The sequence below is a fragment of the Galendromus occidentalis genome, unplaced genomic scaffold (genome assembly GCF_000255335.2).
Source record: "Galendromus occidentalis unplaced genomic scaffold, Mocc_1.1 scf7180000077213, whole genome shotgun sequence".
In the NCBI taxonomy this organism is placed as follows: Eukaryota; Metazoa; Arthropoda; class Arachnida; order Mesostigmata; family Phytoseiidae; genus Galendromus; species Galendromus occidentalis.
Genome location: NW_003805201.1, coordinates 331,745 through 355,790, shown reverse-complemented (window position 1 = coordinate 355,790; position 24,046 = coordinate 331,745). Strand labels below are relative to the sequence as shown.

The window sequence follows — 24,046 nt, the reverse complement described above, 5'->3', positions numbered from 1 at the left end:
GCCTAGGTCTGAATGGGTAGGCAAAACGCGCGTGACGGAAAGCAACGATTTGAGGGGGCGCGGGAGTTGAGCGATGCATCGGGAATTATGTAAAAAAAACAGAGCAGTTTCTACTCACAGAGACACTGTCCCAGAAGCCGGTCCCAACGAGTGCCGTTCAGGCAGAGTAATGTCTTATGATGCGAAAGAGTGTCGGCGAAGTAGAAATCCTGCCGACAGCGATAAGTCGCCGCCGTCGTGTTTCGAGATTCCAGAAACCCCTGGATAGGTTCTGGAAGGGTAGGGCAACCCGAGACTGTGGAAAGAAGAAAGGAACTCATGAGGATGAATCGAAATATTTCATTTGTGGGTTTCCATAATCGGCAGTCAAATTCTTGTCGGCATCGCATGACATAATATCGCGAATGAGTGAACATTATTTATTTTTAGGTATTGGTATTTTCCGTTCGGGACCTCGAGCTCGTTCGAGCGGCCGAGATACTCGACATTGTGGTCGAGTAGAAACTTTCCTCTTGGCTTAAACCGGGACCATAGAAAAGAGATGTCTCCCATAGCTCGGTCCAGAGCAGATACCGCAACGAATTGTGAACTGACTCACTTTTGTACTCTAAGATGAATCCTCGCTGCGGCGCGAAGCCCGATGAGATGAACTGTACAGAGATGGAGTTGGCACTGGAAAACGTATTTAGGAAATAGCGCTGTTGATCGGTGCAGATGTCTGCGAGAAGTGATCCGCTGTGATCCCCGGATGTCAAACGGAGGAGATCGCCGCACTCCTGTGGAGAAGGAATGTCCGGTCAATATTAGCCTGATCTATCGTGAAGCGCTCTTGGTTCGTTTCCAGTCGCGAAATGTGAGAAGGAAGATTGCTTAGAAGAGGAGTACAGCCGACGTTTCATCAACAGCAAGGGGACCGTCTCGAGGAGACGGGTCATTCTCGAAGGCCCGTGGCTCACCTGAAAGGATGCCCCGAGTTCCCCTCGCGCGATCGAAGTATCTGCCTGTGTTCTAGGTGGACCTCATCCACATGTAAAGCATGTATAATCGGATCAAGCGTCCGACAGCTGAGCGATTATACTGGGATTGTGGGCTAGTTATTTTTACAAACCGAAGGCGCTGGCGCACTCATCAGTCGGTCAGAAAACTGACGGAAATAATACCACGGGTTCGGCCGGGCTCTCCAAGGAAGAAGGGTGCATCCAGGCCGGAGTCAAGCTCGTCCAGTATGGGAAGAATGTATTCGAGAACGCATTCGAAAGATGAAACGGCCGTCTGCGTTGCGAAACGCCGCCGCATCATCAGCTGAGGGTGGCATCTTGAGTGTGAAGCATCGGGGCTTGGATTAGGGGTGAGAGGAGGTGTTCCGAATTGGAATCATCCGACTTACGAGCTCTGAAGCCTCCGCGACGATTAGGAAGCGTCCGAGAGGAAGCTTCCTGAGATTGAGATCGGGATGAAAAGGTCTGCTTCCTCGAGTTGGGTCGCCCAAGCGGCAAAAGAATAGGACCACATCACCTATGGTGGCGCCCCCTGTGAGGGACTCTAACAGTTTCAGCGGAGGAACCGACACAGAGCGCGCGGAGTCTGCTCTCCAAAACGAACCCCAGGCGGTCCATCTATCAATGAGCCACCAATATCAGAATGCGTAATGCGGACAGACAAGGGGGCAACCTTTGAGAATCAATCGGGAAGTGTTACGGAGCACTTGAGGAGGACAACTCGCCCAATGCGGTTCGATCGTGCTGAGATGATGTGTGGTAATCGACGACTTAAGTAATCCAGCAATGACCAGCGAGTGTCTTTCTTCTGGTTGTGCAGTAGAAGTGTCTGTACTCCTGATACATTCCGAATGGCGGCGTTCCCGCGCATCGCTTACTTTCAGCTTACTCTTCCGATATACCTCTGGTGGTATTATTTCCCGGCTCAAAAAAGAATCCCGAGCCGGAGGAGCAGAGATACATTGACCCTCTCTATGACGGGCCGACCGAATATGCCTCGACCGCCAGTCTGACAGCCCTCATGTCAAGGCTGTTTGCGCGAAAAGTCCGCGCTATATCGCTATACATCGATATTGAGCAGAACCAGGAGCCTCCGAGAGGAGCACGCATGCGGAGAGGATTCTGTGGAGACAGGATCTCATGCACGAGAGAAAGAAACGGATCGTCGAGGAACAAGACGCTCGCCGGTCGACCGGACGACGATGGCGGATCGGAAGTAACGGCATCAAGATAAGGGGAATCACCCCTGCCCGAATTGATTCGGACGAATCGAGGGAGCCAAGAGGTCAACAGCAAATCGGGCCGAAGCCCACCGTATTTTCCGGGGGCGAGCATTCTAGTTCGATAGGCCGTGGACCGAGGACCACCAAAGCGTCGACGGTGGAGTGCTCGTCTGCCCAATCCACGCGGCGACTCCCCTTCCACGACAACCTCAAGTTGGCGGCGCCGGCGCGAATCGGGCGGGAATTTTCGAGACCGCTCGGCCATCTCTCCGCTCGGAATTCCTCCACCGTTCGATGAGAAATGCTGTATAGAATAATATTGGCCGGAGGGAACCTCTTCGATAAGGCATTCGATACGCACCTCAGATGTGATGTGATTATGACTCCTCCGCAGCATAGGTCTTAAGCGCACATCGAGTACGTTCACTGTCACTGTTTGACCCTGTCTGCCTTGAATGGTCCAATTACATTTCTGGCTGTGCTTCGCATCGACGTAGTAGAATTCCGGGTAGCCAGGCGACATCAGATAGCCGTAGCTCTGTTCGGCTCCGAGGCGTTTGGAGCACACCGAGGTGACTTGGAGTTTGTTCGAATCTGGAAGGGAACGCGAAGGATTAAAACACAGAGCCAGCCCGCAATCGACATTCCTGCCCTGACCTCGAGCTCTTTTGTCGTTTTTAATTATTCCCATTCTCATTCGTGTTTATAGTTTGCCCTCGCTCCCTCCTGCCGAGCGCCGCAGTTTACGTGGACTAATGAGAGATCTTCTCGTCCCAAGCGGTTCCCCGCTGGAAGTATTTGAGAATCCTGTCTTCGTTCTCCGCTTCCCTCTTTCTCCCGCTGCCTTTTCCTACGTTCCTTCACTTGACAAATGAGAAAGTCCTAATGAAACTCCTAATTGTGGAGTCGGCTCGGAGAAGGACGGCCACTTGTAGCCTGGGGCGTTCTCCAACTGAATTCATGGATTGAGGTATTCTCCCGAAAGGCGGAGGAGGACAAGGAGAGACATCGAGGACTGTACGTAAAAAGAGCTTCCTTTCGGCTCGGTTTTTGCGACGACGTCATCACTGGCGTAACACGCAATATCATCGGCAGGTAGGCGGACACCGAGCGCATACCGGCAAGGACCGAAGGAAACGCCCCTATTTCCGTCGCTCCTAATTGGACTATCGGTGGAAGGCTCATTGTGATACGCGATCATATTCCTCCTGTGGACGATGGCTACCACTAATAAGCCACTACGAGTCCATGAGTCGAATGGAGGCCAATCGGATAATCGGTGGTCATCATTTGTCGAAAATGTTGTTCTGGCTCGATCGCTACCTTCGCGATGCATCACCCTGGTGGGTTCGGACCATCGGACTCGATGCGACCGATTCCATTCGACCCGGTAGGTTCCACGTCGAAGACGCTATAAAGGCCGCTATTTCTCTCGACTTTTCTCGGCTTCTCGGGTCGTCGTCGTCCTCGTCGATTTGCTCTTGACGAAAAATAATGGTTTGGATTGGAATTCCGATAGGAATCATACAGACGTTCGAGAGGACGAAGCGACGCAGGCAAGGTCATCTTTATGAAGCGGGCTCCAAACGATCGATCGTTCGAGCGTCTCGGGCTCCCGCTCTCCAGGTCGGTCCACAGGAACGCTCGCGTGCCTTGAGCAGGAGAAATCTACAATTTCATTATTTTCTCGACAAACACCACTGCGAAGTCGACCGTCCTATTGACTGTGACGGATGAGATCCAATTATGAAGCTCTTCCAGTCTGACTTGTGGTGAGAGTGCTCACAAATGTCGGGAAGACCGAACCCGGTCACGCTGTATTTAATTGAGCGGATATACACTAGAGATCCGAGTACCTACGTACTGAAATTCCTGAATTCATGATTTGGTCCTCGTCGATTGCGTGCGGTTGAGGCATGCTCCCCGGCTGCTCGGAGGAATTCCATCTTAGTCTGAATAATTATTACGGACTTGATCGGGACGACATCTTTTCTCCGCCGAGGGAGGGTGTCAGCCAGGAGGACCGAGCGTCCATCGAGAGGGGAAATCGTCGCTGAAGAGGATCGGGAGCTCCTAGCAGCAGAGCGCTTGCCGAAAACGGCAGAGTCGGACCGGACGAGTGTTTTCTTGTGGTGGTTTGCGACCAATTCCCCGAGTTCTCCTTTATGGCGTTATGAGCCTCTAACGGTCCGCGGATCAAATCCGAATAAGAGCCGGTCACTCATTTTATATGTCCGTCATGGCCTAGCGAGACGACCTTTAGTCGTAAACCTCGCGAAGCCGCCCGAAGGGAGGGAGGATTCCGACGGGGATAGAGTAGACGTCCTGCGAAGTCTCTCGCTCAAACATCGGGGAGGGGGGAGGGAGAAGAGGATCGTAGGAGGGGAGGAGGAGTGCCGTCAGGAGACGATGTCGTACTTGGGCTTGCGGGGGAATAATCTAAGCTGTTTCCTGCGTCGCTGTCAGTCGGCTCGGTACAGGACCGCACAGCCATCGCGAAAATCTCCCGCGATGGGAAAATCTTTCCTGAATGGTCAAGTCACAGAAACTCGCACCGAATGAACGACACTGCTCCATGATGACAGACTGCTACCAGATGACCTCAGTGCTCTTGAATGAGTGCCCATGAAGCTAAAACAGTCTCTCCCTATATGGTCTCCGGCAGGACACGAGGAACTGCGCCGTACGTCCGGAATCCTCGACAATCGTAAACGTCCCATCCAGGTCGACATCCGCAAATCCCTCGGAGAGAACATTCTGAGAAGGACTGACCTTGACTGGCTTGAACTTTTGTTTTATAGACTAACATTCCGGGGAGTTTTTGAGCGTGAGGAAATTGTTTCCCCCAGTCCCGCGCCTCACCAGACGTCCCGACGCCGATTGTCGAGAGGACCAATCACCCGAGAAGCTTTTTTTCTCTGAAGGGGAGGAATCAGAGAGGCGCTTCCTGAAGACTCGTAGCCAGGGCGCGGGCAAATATTCAAACGCACTCTTTCTACTTGAGCCTCCCTCTCCCATAAGACTCAGCCTTCGATCGAGACCTTCTGCTCCCAAACACAAACAGGTTGTTCTATTTTTCACCGCACCGCCTTCTGCGGTGGTGTCTATCTGCAAGCTTTGCCTTCTTTCGTTTCATTCTCGATGTGAATAACCATCTGTTATTCCGTAGTCCCACTTCTGCTGTATCCGTCTCGGTCCCGGGGGTCTGCCGAGACGAAGATTAGGTTTTTTGAAAAAATTCTCCAGAATTCCTACGGCCCCCTCCTTTTCTACTACACTACAACGATCTTATTTGAGGGCGAGTCCGCTCGATGATAGAAATCCGATCCTGAGTGTTCGTCGAAATCATTGACGTCACCATGAGGGATTAGGCATCGAAAAACAGGAGACGTGATGAGGTGAACGGATATCAAAGCTCCATCTCCGCCTCGGCGTTGAGGTGTTGAGCATGTTGAAAAACCTACACACACTCTGATCTCCCCCAAATCGGTATTCTTGTCTGTGCAGATCACCGGATTGACGAGCTAAACCTCGCTGTTTCGGGCACACGAGCTCGGAGCCTCTTAGGTCGGATGGGTTCCGAGCGTGCCTTTTTTCCACCGTGCCAACAACTTTTCGATTCGAATTTAATGAGATCGTCTCCCGATTCGACTTCCAAAGCTCTATGCTTCCGCCTGATATCACCCTTGTAACCCTTTTGTGACTCTTGACTCGAGCACAACTTTCGGAACTGAATCGAAATTTGCATCAATCGGCTGAGCGTCGCGGAGCCTGCGTGTCGCTACGGTCTCGTCATTCCCCGCTCCGAGCGCAGATTTTCACTCCATCATTCTTCCACGTGCTCCTTTTCCGTCTCTCTTGCTGCTGCGATGCCAAAGTCAGCGACATAGAGCGCTAAACATACTCAGGCTAAAATAATACTGTCGTTGGCATCTAATTATCTCTTGCGAATAATGACTTCATTAAACGACGTCGTTGTTTGACGCCACTCGACTTGATGATAAGATGAATATATCCAACGGTATCGTTCTGAGCCATTCAATCTCTCGCGTCCTGTGTCCTAGCTCACGCTGAGGGGGGCACTTGAGAGATAAGAGGATGAGAAAGGAGGCGCACTGATAGCGATCTCTGAATCAACTCTCCATAAAATAAGCGAAATTCACAGCCAGGTTAGTATGGCTCCGGACTATATTTTGAGCGTAGCCATGCGCGTAGACGGCCATATCACACAATCCCAGTGGCTCAATGGCGTGCAATAATCCGCTGAATGGAGATATCCCCAAGTGGCATGTCCTGAGTCCGAGAGGGTTCCGACTCCCGGCTGGACTTAGTCGGACTTGTGATGACAGAGGTCATGGTGGCAAATACAGACTTTTGATTGCTTCGCCCGTCGAAGTTTGCTCTGGGGTCTTTTGTCTTGCAACCATCTTGTACAAGTACACGGTGGGTCCTCGGCGCCCCGCTTCCAGCCGTGCTCGACACAGCCGAACCGACGACAACGGCGGTCTAGGGCGGCGCAGGAGTGAACGAGCTGCTGCTCCTTCAATGACAAGGAGACTAGGGAATCGGAAAGCGATACTACAATCGAGGTAGCGAAATATTGGAGAAAAAACTTCACTGATGATTTTTCCATTGGTTCACTCTCTCGCTGCCGTTTTTGAACAACAGTGTCGTCCTTCTGTCCCGTCCGTGCCGTTTCCCCAGTTTCGACGGCGTGCTCTGCACGTTTCGGCTGATCAACATTTCTACCGAGCGTTCTCCTTGTTCAATTCAAACGTGATTGATGCTTCATCCGGAAGTTGCACCGGAAACCGTTTCGCGCGCGTCTGTTGCCGTCGCTCCTTTCGAAAGTGAGCCGTCGACACAGGAAGGCACCGAAAATGAGGAAATACGCGGCCGTCGATCTTCGAGGAGCGAGAACGGTAGTTTCCGTTGGGATCTCAACCCGTCCGCAATCAGGCCAAAGGGTCTCCACGCAGGAGCGGACGGCTCGGAACACGAATCCTCCCGATCGAGAGCTCGGAATTACAGACGTTCCATTTGGATATATTGAATTCTCACAGGGGATCGGAGATGTTTCCCAGCATCTCCTGTTGGACGACGACCTCGGGCTACGATACCGAGTCCCTTTGAGGGATCGACCGCTTCCTCATTTATTGGCCCAGAGGTATATCGAATCTCCGGTCCGCCAACTGACTGACTGGCTCGCCCGCTCGCCTCTTCGGACAGCTGTGAGGTCACGAGGGGAGGGGACCGCCTGGGAGGACTCTAGCTTAGGATATCGGGGGTGTGGGTGTCTGAATGCTCAGCACCCCGAAGACCTCTTCAGACACAGATAGCATCTTGTTTTGGATGCAGAGCATCCGGCCACTTCAGCAGTTGGACTGAGCCAGATTAGCATGGAATCCTCCGAAAATCCCGCCCCTGTCTGTGGTCCTCCTCTAGTGGATGCCGAATTCAGCGGGAACCGACTCTCTCTCTCCTACTTTCTCCTAAAATAAAAATTCGCTGTTTCTACAATGGTGCTCGAAACAGCAGGTGGCATCTGCGATTCATCTCAGAATTCGCTCTCTCTCGTATCAACTCTTTACTCTGCTCCAAGTGGAGTGTTATGGAACGCTAGTCAACCGACCAACATTCCCGCATTCCCACTCGATTCACGAAATTATTTCCTCGGGCTATCGTTTTAGCCTCGGGCGCTTGATTCAGGAATATAATCATCACTGCGGGCACGAGGGACATCGGCGAGTGCTTGCTCTCGCCTAAAAACGTTGCAGCAAGAAGTGACCGCCGACTCTTGCAATTATTTTTCTATGAGGGTCGTAAATTCGAGGTCGTTTGGGGACAGCTGGTCCTCTGGCGAAACATCGGACTTCGTCAAGTTTAGCTTCATTGGAGTCGTCGCCTTCACCGACGAGAATTTATGACTGAGCAACACCGAAGCCTGAACTAATGCGCTCCTGATGATTATGAAAGAGGAAAGAAAACTACCAAGAATTCGACAGGGCTGCGAGAGTGGCTCGTGCTGTAGGTCCTTTGTCGGACACCTTGTGTAATATGTACGGCATGAGCAAGCAAACGGGGGAGAAAGTCAATTTTTTTCAGATCTCGGAGGCGTACCAGACAATACCCTGCAATCAGGCGTTCGTTGCCTACATTTCACGATGAATCCTTGAGCGGAAAGGAATTCGATGACTAAGAGACTGATTCATGAAATTATCGCCTACGTCTGCGACATCTATGAGGACACTGCGACTATGTGATACGAATAATACATTCGCGGGAACATCACGCTAGATTGAACCCTTTCCGAAGAATGGAGGAAGATAACGGATATCTGAATCTCTCCTCGAGCAAATCGTCGGATAGAACTTCATCGAGAAATTCAGGAGAGTCAGGCTCTCCCACCGGACTTTCGAGCCGGGACTCTAAACAGGAATCGTAAAAATCGAAATCGAAAGTCGAGTCCCGACTCGATATGTCCCAGTCATATTCCGCACTTTCTTCTTCAACCCGAAGGACTCCGAATGTATTTTCTAAGGCTCCGGTAATTGAGGGGAGTCATGCTGTTGGGAAGAGTCTGACTCCGAGACAAATCCCTCCCCATCAGAGGAATTCCCGACCCCGACGAGATAAATTCCCCCGATTAAAGCCACATTCACTTGGACTTGTATAGCGAGAATCAATGAACCCCGCGAGTCCGAAACCCATGTCCAGGGAACCACCCCCGAAACATTCTTATTGATGAGTTGGTCTTGGTAGACCACTTCCTCCATCTAACTCCCAGCAGTCCGAGCTCTCTTACTGGCACGCTTATATTGGAGAGGGTCAGTCTCACCTCTCGGAATCGTCGAACTGGGCTGCTTGTGAGGAGTCCATGGAGGGCTTGGAGCGCGTCCAAGGAGACAATACCGACGGTTCACTTTCAAGTGCAACTCCTCTCCTCTTCATCGAGAGACCTCATACCTTGAGGCTGCCTAACTGGTTTCATCGTGGACCGAATCGATAGCAGGCCACGAGGACGCATCTTGGTCGAGTTCGCATTCTCCTCAATGCCGCTCATAGTGCTAACTGTCCCACTCTAAGTTGTAGAGGGGGGAGGGGAGAGGGCAGGGCGAGGGTCACGCTCAGGGCTCGACCAGACGCTCACAGTAATCCGAGATGAGAACAATGACTGTATGGTTAGCTCTGCATGACGGGAGACTTGAGAGCGACGAGAGCATAACACAATCGTCGATCCTGATTGAACGCTTGTCATCGCGAAGTGCTGTTTGACCCCCGATATGCCAGAACTCCATCCCCCGGTGCCTCCGGATCATGGGTTCATCTGTGAGATTCCCTTCAATGAAATCCGGGCTCACGCTCTAGGACTCGGATGGATGTTCGCTCAAAAACCCTTATTACATATTCCGGACACGGACATTCCAGCCCGAGAATGTTTCCCATACGCCCATTCGTTCCTTCCTCGTCAGTCGATTCATTTACTGTCGCTGTCAACTCGGAGAAGGTGACAGCAACAGCGGAGCACCATGTGGGGATATTTCAAACTGGGAGGGATTCCGCTCGAACTTCGCGAGTCGAATATGAATGAGTGAGTTCGTCAGAGTCCATTAAGGGTTTCACGCTTTGTGGTGTTTGTTCAGGTTCCAATAATCCTCTCAATATCTAATAAAGCATTCCATATTAAATAAACGAGGGACCGCTCTCTCCTCCCTGAGGACATTTAGGCGCGGCGGCTATCTGCCTGTCGTCGGTCCCTTCACGACTTCGCCTCGATGTATTTCGCTCTCCGAGCTCCTCCGTTTCTCTCTTTGTAATCACGCAGTCTCCATCTCCATTCAATCAGAGCAATCAAGCCACAATGAATGTATTTATCTTCGGAGTCCGAGTCCGAGGTCTTAAAACCTGGCCCATGGAATTATAGGCTAGCATCGACACTCCGTGGCGGATGGATCGATGAATCGAATTCAGACGCAACGGGAAGAATCTATGGTGTTCGAGAAGACACGTTTTTCTGATCGTCGAATTGCAAACTGCAAAAACATGCTCTGAGGCTACGTTTTATAACTTCCGTCATCCATCCCGAGAACGTTCCGTGCAAAACCATACGGGCTTTTTATTTTCCTCGTGCACTTGTTAATACTGTACGAGCTCCCGTGGATCGTTCTCGAGGAGCCTCGAGCGGAATACAGCTCGTTCGGAAGTCGGAACTTCTGAACGGAGGCGCTCGCCTCCGTTTCCGAACCGGAGATATTTTTTTCGAGACTAATTGATACGGCCACATGATGAATTTGCGAAAACCCACCGTGAACCACTCAATTAGCTTCCATACTCCTCGAGTAGCGGTTAATTTTGGACACAGCCAGTAGCATGTCCGACATGAGCTCGGCGATGAGTGATCTTAATTTAGTTCTTCGCGACTTGATTGACAGAAAGTAGACGAGCGGACAAGCCGGAGAGCGAGCCGGCGAGTCAGCACAGCCAGAGGACAAAGACGACTCTCGTCACAGAACCCGACCGGATCGGGCCGGATTCACTGAACACGTTCCTGAGATCCGGCAACTCTCCAGACACAAACACAGTCATGTGTTTGTTGTGATTGTAGCTCAGAGCGTGAGCGGCGGACTCTTCCGCCACCGACACTCGGCTGCTCCGCTGGGCCGTCGGGCGGGTAGACTGTGGTGAACTCTAATGTGTTTTGACGAAGCTTCTTCACGCCGCTACGACGACAGACCGAGCAGCTCTGGGGAGATAAGCCGCCAGGTCCAAGTCCCCAATCTAATTTTTATCACCGTCGCGGACTTCTGTGTCCAGTCCCCAAACACCTTAATCACCTCAGCAACAAACGGAATTCCGAACGAGATACACAGGGGACATCCCTCTCCCAGCCAAAACCTAAAAGTGCACAAGCTATACGGTTCTGTTGCTTGCGGGATCATGACTTTTCTTTCCTGGTGCACTCGATACCCGCCCTGGCGATTGCAGCGTCCTGATATCGAATGGAGGGAGTCGCGTCGAATGTTCAACGCTGAAATCCTCCAATCGGGCCCGAAAACGAATCATCGAAGTCTGTGGTTTCGCAGGGAAATCAGAGTGTTCCATCGGAGGGAGATTGACAATGATCGCTCCTCGATGTCGGAGGGGCTCCGGATCCCTGCTCCCTGGGGTTTCTCGTCCTCATTACGTCTCCCCACAAAAAATACCCCATAATGACTCGATCATACTCACGGAAAGCCACGCATCGATAAGCCACATGGATAATCCCTTCGCCTTTGCACCGTGCCCGGGCCTCCGGATCCTTCACATGGTCCCTTGTCCAGCTGAACAGGCACGAGTGTTGTCCTGAACACCTGCAACGAAATGAGAATTCATCATGGGGGGACCGCCTGCTTTTCATTATCGTATCGTTTAACTTCGTCGATCGGCACACCGGTCCAGAGCGACCACAATCGATGACAAGCGTCACGGAAGCCTGGGGTCAGCTGTTTATTTGGACATGGTTTCTAGTCCGGGGTCCAGGGTCCAAATAGACTCAGTTGGCCGCATGGTCTTCGATTCGAAAGCGAGGCTTTACAGCTAGGCCATGATTCAGCTTCACAAACAAGTCGCGTCCGGTACGAGTGCGACACTAACGAGGACTGTAGCTCCGGACTCGAACCAATCACGCATCCGGTGAAGATTTATTCACCTACCAGAGCTGACCATATTGGGACAGTGTATCCCTCAAAGGGGTGTTTGTAACCCTTGTTTCCTTTCTCGCTATCTCTAGTGGACGACTCCGTCGTTTCGTTCGCTCTCTCCATGTGCTTCCACTAACGAGAATAGATGGAAAACGAGGTCGTGTGTGTTTAGGAACGCCCACAGCCCCCCGGGGGGTTTATTAAATTCGAGGTGCCGCCATCGCCGCTGCGGCTGCCTTCACCTTTACATGTAGACCACGTGCTCTGAGCTCGGAGTGATCAGAAATAAATGCAGCGTGACATTGAAAAGCAAACGAAACAAAGAATGTGGAACAGGGAAGAATTGTGACCGACGAGCCCTTCCGCGATAGGAACTCTCTGAGAGCATAACCCCGACGAGACCGCTACGTCTTGGAGCATTTCGAGGGATTGAGGCGTTCTCGACTCGAGTTGGCGGTAGATCTCAGACTCTAAGCATCGCACTCAAAATTCGAGTCCGGGGACTGAATCCCCGATTTGACAGGCCGAACTTTCCGTCCCTCACACGTTCAGACGATTCGATGGTGCGAGTGTCGCAGGACTCTATGAAAATCGCCAGCCGCTCCACCACCGCTGCGAGTAATGATGGTGGACGCGAAGATTCGGAACCTGGGGTCTGAAGTCCGGAGCATATGGAGCGTGCCGAGGGGTGTCGGCGGCGATCGAATTGTGATACTGACATTGTCTGCGATGCACACGTGGGTCTGGATCAGTAGTTTGCTGCTGAGTTTCGGGGGACAAAAGTAAGCGTGTTCGACACACAGATAGATGGTCTAGCGGAGCGACTGGTCGACCGAACCATCGAGCAGGCTATCTAGCCCAAGAGACTCGAGCGAGCGACGAGACCACCGCGAGGAAACGTCGAAACAATGCAAATTCAAGCTGAGAATTTTTCTGCACATGGCGATGAAACTCAGATTGAGCCGCGGACCTTAGATACCTATCCATTCAGTGATTCGACCGTCCGTCTGCGTAAAATACTTGAGGACCGACTGTGGCTTCGGCTGCAAATGCTGTCGTCGACGGCCTCCCGCGTGTAAGCGTCAATTTGTCGGCCCTTAATTGTCGGAGCTGGCCACGTTTTGACCCCGCGCAAACGACTACTATTTTTTAATTCCGGGGAATTTTTCATGGTCCGGATCAGTGGGAGAGGTCTCTGGTGATTCCACGCTCGAACTAAATGAGATATTTTCCCCTCCGCATAACGATGGGGATCCAGCAGACATTAGACATTAGACATTCTATCTCTGGAGAGCCGGAGATCCATGGAAGTTCCCGATGTCGGTGGAATATCAGAGAGGTTAGAATACATCCTCAGAATTATCACAACTTTCAACGACCAAGGATATTGAGTGCCCCCGACTCATGCGGTTAAGGAAAACGACCTATTGGATAGGGCAGGGGTTCTGAACCTTTCTTGCCCCGCGGAACCCAGGTGGGGTTCCGCGGAACCCTTATTATTGGTTTCGGACTCTATCTTTCCAAATTTTCCCCTCAATCACCTCAAAACCTTCGACCACGATCGCATGAAGTATCCTGCATGCATTAGAGCTTAGAAAATTCATTCCAATTCGATAAAATGAATAAAAGTCTGAGCAGCCGAGCAGGGGCTCGCGGAACCCAGGTTGAGAACCGCTGGGATAGGGCACTAGAGCTCATTCGGAATCTTGGTAGGCGGACTCACGTCCATAATTAGCTGACACGAATAAACCCAATAAAATCCCCGACTGAGAGCCGCAACTATTGGGAAACCTACCACCCCACCTCATCTCCCTCCTAAAGCTCCTAGAGGAGCGGAGAATCTATTCAGTTAGTATAAGACGCGGGAGTGGGTTGGTGTGTGTTAACATAGCTTACGACGGCAGTAATCCGCACACGGCCTTTCGCTAAATGGAAGTCGTAGACGATGGTAGCAAGACCGCTTAGGGTCAGTGAGTTCCCTTAGACAGAGATTGACGGCACACAATCGACGAACCGGGGGAAACTTCAAGGATCGCCCGAGTTGAAGCTTATAAAAAAATTGTCGATACGACCCGATTCTGGCGCGTTGTAGGATATAATTAGCATGTTGGACGCGAAGTCCCGGGGAGGGGACGCGGTGCTGATAACGTAGTTTTCTTCGCTCAGAAGCTTCAGAGTACATACGATTTGCATGAGAAAAGCTCGCCAAGAACGCTCGAAGAACATGGAGGAATGAGTTGCTTTTTCCGTACAAAATCCACGGCATCCATCAAGAAGGAGACGGAAGTGGCAACCCAATGCGCGACCTCGACGAGGGCGCGACGCTCAAATCAATATACTGTAGTGTCAACCGAGTAATAAATTCCCTGCAACATATGCGTTTGTTTGTTCGTTCGGGTGCGTTACGTGCGCCACGCGGGTACGGCTTCGTATTTTCGTTCCGAACGCTTCACTGGGCAAATTGCCGCGGCAAGACAAATCGGAGCCACAAACTTTAATGCGACTCGTTCGCTAAAGCAGCTCGTGTTTCCTATATCCTGCGCTGGTGGGCTGTTTCTTGATTTGCCTGAACGAAGCCACCTCTGCTAACAACGTCAAGGGTGGAGCAGGGCACAGCACGGTAGCCCACTGGGCCGCCACCACCGCTGCTTCCACGAGTCGACCTTGGCATCTCTTTGCCCCAGGACGGGCGAACTGACTGAGACATCGGAAAACGACGGAGACGAGCCTTCGAAAGCCATCGATTCAGGCTCCGGACTGAGGTTCGGCGCTCTACCTGCGATTGCTTTCTAAAATATGAGAAGCCTGTGAGGACACTCCGTATCGGAGTGCGTTCGGGATTCTCCCAGGAAATCTTCGAATCTAGCAGATTGCGATGACGCACGGAGGGAAATGCATGAAAGGTCAGCGTAGCTTCGATCATAAATTCACGTGGAGATACGCAGATCATACGAAAGCATGGCGTCAAAATAATTTCATATATCACGAGCAAGGTCGCGCAGCAAGTACTTATTCTCGATAGAGTTGTGAGCTCCAGTTTCTCTCCAGAGATATACTCCGGCTTCACCCTCGGCGAGGTGTCGAGTTATTAGGTGGGTGGTGCGCTCGTCGTCCGTCGTGCTTGCCGTCATCGTCCCTGCCGGTAATCAGGTTTCAATGTGTCTTTAAGGTCCTGGCCTCGTTCTCGATCGGAATGTCGCTGTCCGCCCAATCCATGCAGTGCCTGCCATAGTACTGGAGAGTTGATCCGAAGAGTAACTTCCTGTCGAGCCCTCCATCTGGATATCTGGGGCTTCTCCACTCATCCTCACGAACCTCTGTTTGTGAGGAGGCCAAGCGATTTGAAAATCAATCGATCAACTGCAGGACAGACTCACATCAAGATGTCAGCGACGACGAAGACGACAGCCAAGTTTATGATGATTCTTTCACGCTACGCTGCCTGGAGCCAATGATGAGGAAACCCTGAGGTGAGCGCTCCGAAAGGAGTCGGACAGACGGGCAGACGAGGAGCACAGAGCGGGGCCAGGATGGCTCCGGAGTGGCTGAATGATATTGAGTATTCCACAGAGGACCGAGGAGATTTTCTCTGATTTCTGAGGTCGCACGAGTTTTCATCAGTGTCACCGACAGAAAGAGATGCATCCGTCTATCGGTTCTCCTTGCTCGATGCTTCGTTTGGCATCCGCTCCGGACGATCGTCGAGAATATCAGCAACACACTCGCCCCCCAGTCGACTCGAATTTTAATCAGCTCAAAGTGATACGTGCTTGACGCTCCGATCGAATTCCCGTCCCGAAGAGTAGTTAGATGATCTTGTTCGGAAGTCTGTATCTAGCGAGGTGATATTGCGACGAAAACCCCGCCTGACCCTCACAGCGGTGCAAAATTGTCCCGCCCTTGGACGAGGTGACTTGAGCGCGTCTAGGTCTGTGTTCAGCCACGTAATCAATTTTTATCATTCCTCCGTGTCTTATAGAAATGAAAAATCGCCGGATTCTGAATGCAGGATCCCGACTGATACCGATGGATCGCGGCGACGCGTGCGACGAATGACTTTTGGAGTCGGGGTCGAAATCCGTCGAGGCACACAATATGTTTACCGGAGGAAGCTCGACTTTCGCGAACGGCGACGATTTGCTCCATTGAGGCATGAGCTCGATGCATTGTGCTCGCCTACTCCTCGTCTTTTTCGCCGCTCATCCCATCCTGCGTGTTGGCATTGCAAATTGTGACGATCTTATTTGGCAGTGAGCTAGGGAAGTTCCCGAAGCCGAGTTTTGCGAAAATTTGTCCATAGTGATACATGCGGATCCACGGCCAGAGTGGTCGAACTCTTGGGATCGTCCAAGGGCCGAGAAGAACACTTTTGCGAGCTCTCATTGTGCTCACTTCGAAGAGCTCCAACTGGCAAGCATTCATTAGCCGCGGACGGTTTTCTTGAAAATCGAAACCCTCAGAGAAGTGTGAACGTTGACGAGCACTTCGGATGCACTGATTTTCAAGTGTCGCTCTCGAGTAGGAACGTGGATCAAATTGAATTTCCTCTTTTCGAATCTTTTATGGCATATGCCTTCCCCTCGCTCAGTCAGAGTGTTCCAGCAGGCTCTCGGACTCTATCTCGGGTGGATCGGAGGCTCCCCTGAAATTCCGCTCCAGGAGACAATTGCTATTTACCCCGTTCCCCGTCAGTAGACTCCTCTGGCGAAATCAAAATCCTCAGCACTGTCCGGCGACAGAAAGAGCCACCGACGCTGCATCGATGTACTGAGATGTATTGAGAGCACACGTTGTCCGAAGAATGTTGTTCAACGATTTTCAAATCTTTTGGCATGCTCCGCTTTCTCCCTCTGAACTTCTCCTCTCCAAAGCCCGCTTATATCCCCGGATATAAGCGGGTGAGATTTCGAAGTGAGCACATATCTCATTGTCAAATCCCGAGCTGTTGCTGCTCAATGGTGTACGAATTTCGAATCACTAGATGTTAAAACGCCATCGGTGGACGCGGCAAGTCGACGAGAGCGATTTTGTCGAATTCTAAACGAAGTCTCTCCGCTTGTAGGACCAACAGTTGAGGGATCAAATTCTGTTGAGGGGTGATATCCCTGGCCGGGGCGCTCGGCCGCGCTCGGGTGAATGCCTACACCGACGGAGATTGCTCTTCGAATATTGACCCTGGTCTGACAGTCAGAATCACCGCCGGGCACTCTGCTGGTCATGAATCGCGAGCCGGCCCATGATACTTCCACGGTGTGGCCATCCCACCTGCAGTGGCGTCCACAGGATTCTTCGTCGGGGGGGGGGCTAGATCGGGTCCTCGCATGGGGCTGATTTCCAACATGGCGACCCGCTCCTATATCTTACCATTACGAACTCCCAATCTAGGAGGAGGGTGCTATAGCCCCCTAGTCCCCCCTCTGCGGACGCGCCTGCCCACCTGACGTGTTTGGAGTGGAAGTAGAACCCTCGGGAGGCGATTTCCGGAGCGCTCGGAGGTGACTTCTGAAGCCGTTCGGAAAGTCCGACTCGCCGGGCTGAGATGATATACCGATGGTCGTTTTTTGTGTTCCCTCATTCTGAGAGGACATTCTTCTCTCGACCCAGCCGAAGGAATGCAGGAGCCGATGAAGCCCCGAAGGAGCGCCCCGAAAGCGAAGAAGTGACTCACAAAGGCTCCCCTTGATGCTCGCTCGGTGCCCATTAAATCCGCCTCCGGATCTGAAGTAGCAAAGATCTCCCTCCTTTTCCCGAAGAGGGAAGAGAGGACGGTCAGACAGACAGCTGGCCGGCTAGCCTAGCAAAGCAAAATAGTCGCACGAGCGTCCTCCAGGTACTGAGAAACGACTGCCCCGAGCTCTGAAATGGATTCTGCCTTTCTTTCGATTCAGCTCCTCGAAGCTTCTTCAGAGTCCGCTCTTCCTTGGTTCGGCATCCCGATCCTCGGTCTCCTGCGCTCGATCGCGGAGATGAACAAGTGTTCATTAAAGATCTCCGAAAAGTCCTGCGCAAGATGCTGGCAGCATCGCTTAATTTTAATTTTCAGGCATTCAACGCTCCGTTCCTCAGATTTTGTTGAAACAAGGTCATTCGAGCTCGAGGGTCCAGCTTCGATTAGCTGCAGCGCAAACAAACTCTCTACGAACTTTGATACTCTTACGCTCGCGCTCGAGGTCCGCTCGGACATCGGCACACATGTGTTGAGGGAATCGGAGTGAATGTCGTTTTAGATAACAATAATTGCCGCTCGCGTCGATGTCATAAGCTAGTCAGCCTACTGATCTGTGCTAAACGCTTCCGATGATGAGCGCACGACGGGATTTACGACGGGTATCTCTTCCGAGAGTCAGTCAACAATCGTTGATTCCCAGAAGGGCTCGACACCTTATCTTCGGATCTTCTTCCCGGACGTCATAGGCATTTTCGTGGAGGAAAATCGTTTCGACATACGATCGCGTAGAGCACAGGGATGGGTTCCGCAAAACCCATCGAATTACAGAGTTTCGAGCCCGAGCAGCTGGGGACGACTCGTAAATGTCTCTGAACGTTATGTCATCATCGATTCACGCTGATAACGCATATTCCCGAATAATCGGAAACCATCATGGCTCCTCGCGGATACAAAGGTGTCATTCTAGAGTGTGTGAGGGTTTTTTCAATGATGGGAGAAATTACGAGGCTATTCTCTCCCAGGAGAGAATACCTGCTGCGGCCGAACACTTCCGCGACGGAAAACCAGACGGGAACGCCATTGCGTTGACCGGGAGGAGCGGACCGCGTTGCCGAATTCATTCTCGCAGACGCACGACAATAGCCCCCACACCGAAAGAAGCGCAGCATTCTTTGCCCCCGCGGAGTAGTGTTGTCTCGATCGGAAAACCCATATAAAGCGTCATCTATGGCGACCGATGGGGAATTAAGTCACAATTCATTGCTCTGAGCGACAAGCGACAAATGCGCAGCGACTTGTCTTGAGGACACGAGACTGCGTGTTGAAACTGGTTCCCGGAGCTAAAGCAAACCATTTCAATTGACGCTCGGACCAGAAAAGATTTACCAGGGCGCAGAAGGCATGTTGATCCCAGCCGCCAACATCAGTATCTACGATTTCGCTTCTCCTCGCGCGGTTTATCGCTGACTCTCTCTCTCTGACGATCCATCGATTCATCCATAGCCAGTCGTGGTATAACCAATCGCGGCTCTTTCGTAACTGGCAAGGGAGATCAGATCGAGGACGCTGCCGAGAAGGCATTTGTTTTTGGCGATACAAAACGACGAATCAACGAACAAACTCGTAAGACAGCCTCTTTATAGCGAGCGAGCCCGCTGCCGCCAGAGGCCCCATGTAAACAGCTCGCGACGGAAGTTCAGCTATGACTATGTTGAGCTCACGCGTGGAGACATCATCCGCGCACACTCCGTGAGGGTATGCTTGGGGTGCGCGGGGTATAGAACTATAGCCTGCACGTTACTCATGGATGAGTCGATTTCCGGGCATGCCCATATATTTGATCCTGTCAGGTTGAAGCTTCTAGGCCAAGGTAAACTTTGCTTTGGCATCTCGACCTTAGATTGAATCATCGCCATGAACGTCTCCATCTGTTCAGTCGAAGACCCTGAGAGCTGATTCCGGCGAACACACCGATGTGGCAAAGAGGAAGGACGAGAACCAGTGTCCCTGGGATCGATGCGAGCTGAAGAAGGAATCTCAGAATGGCGGGAGGGGAAGGAACGGAGAAAAACTCAGCATCAATCTCTTGAAGATCGAAGAAGCAGTAAAGGTGACCCGATGTTGCTCAGCGGTCGAGGGAATCAAGGGCTAGAGTCCGCGAAAGCGAACGAAGATCGTAAAACAAAAGTCAGTGACCTTCCGTTCCTTCTGAGGAACACTGCGGTAAGAATATTAGAACGTCAAGTGTCGAAAGCAAAGACGCCCGAAACACATTTGGGATTGTATCTCCGCCTCTGCGATAGCGCTCAACGACTACGGCTGAGGCTTTCATCCGTCCGCCGACAGATTTACGTCCACGGCTGGTAATGAGGTAACTCTGACAAAACGTCGCCGCGGTCGATGTCGCTCAATTGTGGTGCTGGCTTCCCTCGCTACATCTCCTCAGCCCTTCAATGCCGGGAAGGGGGAGGGGGGAAGGCGGAGGTTGATTTGAGCATAGGGGGTCTCGAGTGGAAGGGCGGAAGGCCGTTCGGGCCTGATTTTTCAGGATTGAAATTTCCCCGGCGATCACCGATTTGATCGAGCCGGCCGTTCGTTAGAACTAGCTCGCTCAGTCAGAAAGAGCAGCGAGAGGACACTTCGCGTAGGGAGACGTATCGAGAAGAATTGCCGCAGGCTTTTTCGAGCAGATAATGGTGTCCGTAGTTGTCATGGATGTTGTGCGTGAGCGAGCTGCGTATTGTGAAGCCTAACGCAAATGAGCTTCTTCCTCGAAGGCGGTTTCACTGGGCTTCGGATCTTTCGGTCAAGTTGCGAGCGATTTTTCGGCCGTTCGGGACGAAGTTCTCTTTTTTTAGGAACAGTTTCTCGTTTTCTTTCCCTCCTGTCCGGATCAACGTCCGACTCATTGACTGTGAGCTCGTCTGGCAGCCGTCGAAGCTTTACAACCTTTCTGTTTGTTTGTCCGTCCACTGCGGCTCGATTTTCATGGACGTTGTCTGACCAACCGGCTTTACTGATGGAGCTTTGACAAACTCGTAAGACATTTGGACCGGGATTGAGTCCCGGACTCGTTCGCGCTGGCTCTCGTTGATACAAGACCGAGCAAGAGTGAGCCACATTGGCCCCCGCTCTATTTCGCCAGAGGATCTGCGACTTTCCAGAATGGGACAATTTGCAATAGATCTCTTTCGAATATTTCTGGTCTTTTCCTCTTCGTCGCGCATGCTTCTCGCGGAAAGGGAGTACCTATTCCGCTCGGGGGAGTATCAATCCTCTATGTCCATTGCTCCAGCATCACTAGGCTAATCTATTGCTTAGAGGGAATCTTCCCAACTGCATAGTCTCGATTTGATTGAGGTGACATTCAAAAAGCTGCGAACAGTCCCGCGGTATGCTCGTTCAGCTCTAATTTCCCTCAGGTATTCTGTCGAGGTGTTCCCCTCCGACTTCGAGGTATCGGATTGAGAATAATGGCACGGTCGGGAAGCCGAAGGCATCCCACTTTAGTCTTCGAGAGCCGCGAGTCTCTGTCGAAAAGCCTGGGGCCATCACCGGTCGGCACAAGAATTTGAGCGCTCGTCCTCGGGAACCTCGAGGAGATACATAATACTTACGCTCTCACATCGATCTAGCGATTCACACTGACGACTGACTTCATCGACTCTTCTCTTCCCATTAGGGAAGGATGAGGTTTCTTCTAAAATTTGTCCCCGCTCCAAGGCGGAGCTTATCGCGGGGGCGATGGAGGACCTGACATCTTCAGACGGGGAGAAAGTTGTGGACACTATCGGCGTTCTCAGAGGAGCGAACTGATCCTCCAAAAAGTTACGTCCTTGACATTCACCGTGTCCATTCGAAGGTTTTCATTCGACGTTTTCCCACTTTCGGTTTTTGTGAAATTTCTCGGTATCTCCCGCGTGACATTCCTCGATGCGGGTGAGAACAATGCGAATCACCTTACGGCTCCACTGTCTCCCAAAACTTCAGAACTTGTCGACCCCGTCGGGAAGTCTCATGGGGCGGGGGGTGAATGGAACTCGTTGATTACTCCGCAACCCTAACAAACGACCGGAGGTTGCTACCCACTCTAGCGGACTCAAGGTAGGGAAATTAATTCCTCGGTAGGTCTCAGCCTCCATTCTCCTCTCTCTCATCCAGCTCCGTATTCGACACGTCCACACTGTCGCGTCGGTCTACATGTTTGTCAGGACGTGAGTTGACCAGGGAAGGTGAATGAGCAAGCAGCATCAACCGTGTTGTCAATTCTCTGTTGTCGAGGAGCAGTCCGACCCCCTTTCCCTCAGAAGAGAAGAGGAGAATCGGGTTGTTTAGCCCGAGAGCAAAATTTCGGATCGGTCGCCTCTGGATTCGAGGTCGGGACCCGCGAGCCGACTTACGTCCCGAATTCTATATTCGTCTCTGTTGGTCGAGCTGTTCAGAGTGCTCTGTGATAAGTCTTCCGACATCTCGGTCGCACGTCACGAAAATCCCCGCGCTCCCTCGTAATTGGACGTATGGGGCGCTAATGAATTGACATTTAGGAAGGTAGACGGACTCACCTCTGATTGATGGAGGAACGGATGTCTTCCGAGCAGTTGTAGCCGTGCTGACCGTTTAGCACCTTGACGTACGTGCCAGGGTCAGTATGGTTACAGCGCTGCTCGAGCTCTAACAAAGGCATTTCAGATGTAAACCGGGCCTCATGGATCACAATTCGCGCTGGCGCATCGCAATGCAGTCGAACGTCGTCGTATCGGCTGCAAGTAGTCACCGACTGGAGAGCTGCAAAGAAACGGAGCGATTGAAGTTCATCCGTCGATCTCAAGCCGAATCGATATCGAGCTCCGTTTGCACCGACCCGGATGCGACGGGAATGATCTTCTAAGACTCTGCCCAAGTTCAAGCGATCCCCTGCCTCCCGGTCGGAGATTCGGATCAATGTCTGAATATAGAGACGATAAAAACCATGACACTCTTGTTGACGGGCCGCCACCGATCCCTACATCTATGCTTCAAAGCCGGGAGGACTACGGAAAAATGTGAAAGAAAACCCAGCCGACTGTGGAATTGACGAACGACACAAGCAACGGATTGTCGTCCGAGGCGCTCTCACGCTGCGCGTTCTCATGACAGGTCCATTAACAAGAGGGAATAGAAAAGGCCAAAAACTATTATGACTCTCGACAGATGTAGCGCCACGCCAATAAACAATGGGCGCGAACAATTCTTTTTCTTTCGGTTTACGGCGGTTGAATCAGACTTCAGAAGGAGCCCACGTAAGTCGTATAATTAAGTGGCTCATGAAAATAATAAGTTTGGGTGTTAGTTGAAGTCTGTCAGTTCGAGTCTGCGGTTGAGCGCTCGCGGGAGTGGATCTGATGTTTATTTTGAGATAAAAAGAATACGAGATACATTTTCAGGCGATGAACATTGAAGATCGAGATGCGCCCGTTTCCGGTTGCAGCGTCTGCTGGAGCAGAAGCCCTCTGTCAAAAGTTCGGAAGTTCCTCTGGGTCGCCAGCGGAAGGTCTCAATGGGGAGAGATCCTCTAGGTTGACGACAGGAGCCGACGCGACGCATCAGGGAGCAGGACACTCAGAACAATGGACTCCGCTATCTAGAGGCAGATGCGACGGATTAGACGATACCTTAACCAGCGCATCGGCCGGAATTACTTTCGAGCGGATCCACGGAACGCTATCGGGCGATGTCACAGCTGGGGTTTTCGATTATTTCCGAAAAGCGTAGGATTTCGTAATCTCGTAATCTACTCACGGAGGAGATGGAACGACTGCTCTGTACCTCGAGCTCTGTGATAATCATGGGTGACTTTAATTGCCCCCATATCGACTGGTCTGAAGGAGGACGCTTGGCGGGTGGTCATCCTAAGGAAAGGATACTTCTCGATTTCTGTGTCTCGAACGGCCTGAAGCAGCTGGTGACGGAGATAACCCGACCGGCCAGCGGTGCTCTGATTGATCTCGTTCTGTGTACACACGGAATGTTGGACTGTGACGACGTTGTTGTTGTGCCTAACCCAGTTGAGTCAGATCATTTGGGCATCATGTTTTCCTTTGATGGTGTTGTCAAGGGCTGCCCTGTGCGCAACGAGCATGATTTCGAGCGCGCTGACTACGAGGCGATAAATGCGTCGCTGTTGGCCACCAACTGGCAACAGATGTTTCAGAATTCTGAGACGGCTGACGACATGTACAGCATACTGACAGAATACCTTCGCTTCCTTGTCGACATTCATGTTCCTCGCAAGAACATGCGGAATGACCGTCCGATTGCTCAGTGCATCCAACGCCTGGAGAGCGCACTGAATGGATGCCCTGCTTCAGATGTCACCGGGACGAAACGACTGCGCAAGAGGCTGGAGCGCTGCCTCACGCGACAAAGATATCTGCTAGAGACGAAGATTGTGGAATCAGAGAGTGCTCCGAGATTCTTCAGGTACATGTCCTCTAGGAT

At 51.8% G+C, this 24,046-nt stretch overlaps 1 protein-coding gene across 1 annotated transcript in view; it reads right to left on the bottom strand.

Annotated features, from left to right (window-relative positions):
• The window catches only part of LOC100907934 (uncharacterized), a 47,379-nt gene that overhangs the window by 1,575 nt on the left and 21,758 nt on the right, over positions 1–24,046 (bottom strand). The window contains exons 2-6 of the mRNA XM_029111057.1: positions 22,132–22,354; positions 11,450–11,571; positions 2,583–2,815; positions 599–776; positions 119–295 (exon numbers count right to left, since the gene is read on the bottom strand). Of these exons, the coding sequence (XP_028966890.1) occupies positions 119–295; positions 599–776; positions 2,583–2,815; positions 11,450–11,571; positions 22,132–22,354 (933 nt within the window). The remainder of the gene's footprint in view (positions 1–118; positions 296–598; positions 777–2,582; positions 2,816–11,449; positions 11,572–22,131; positions 22,355–24,046) is intronic.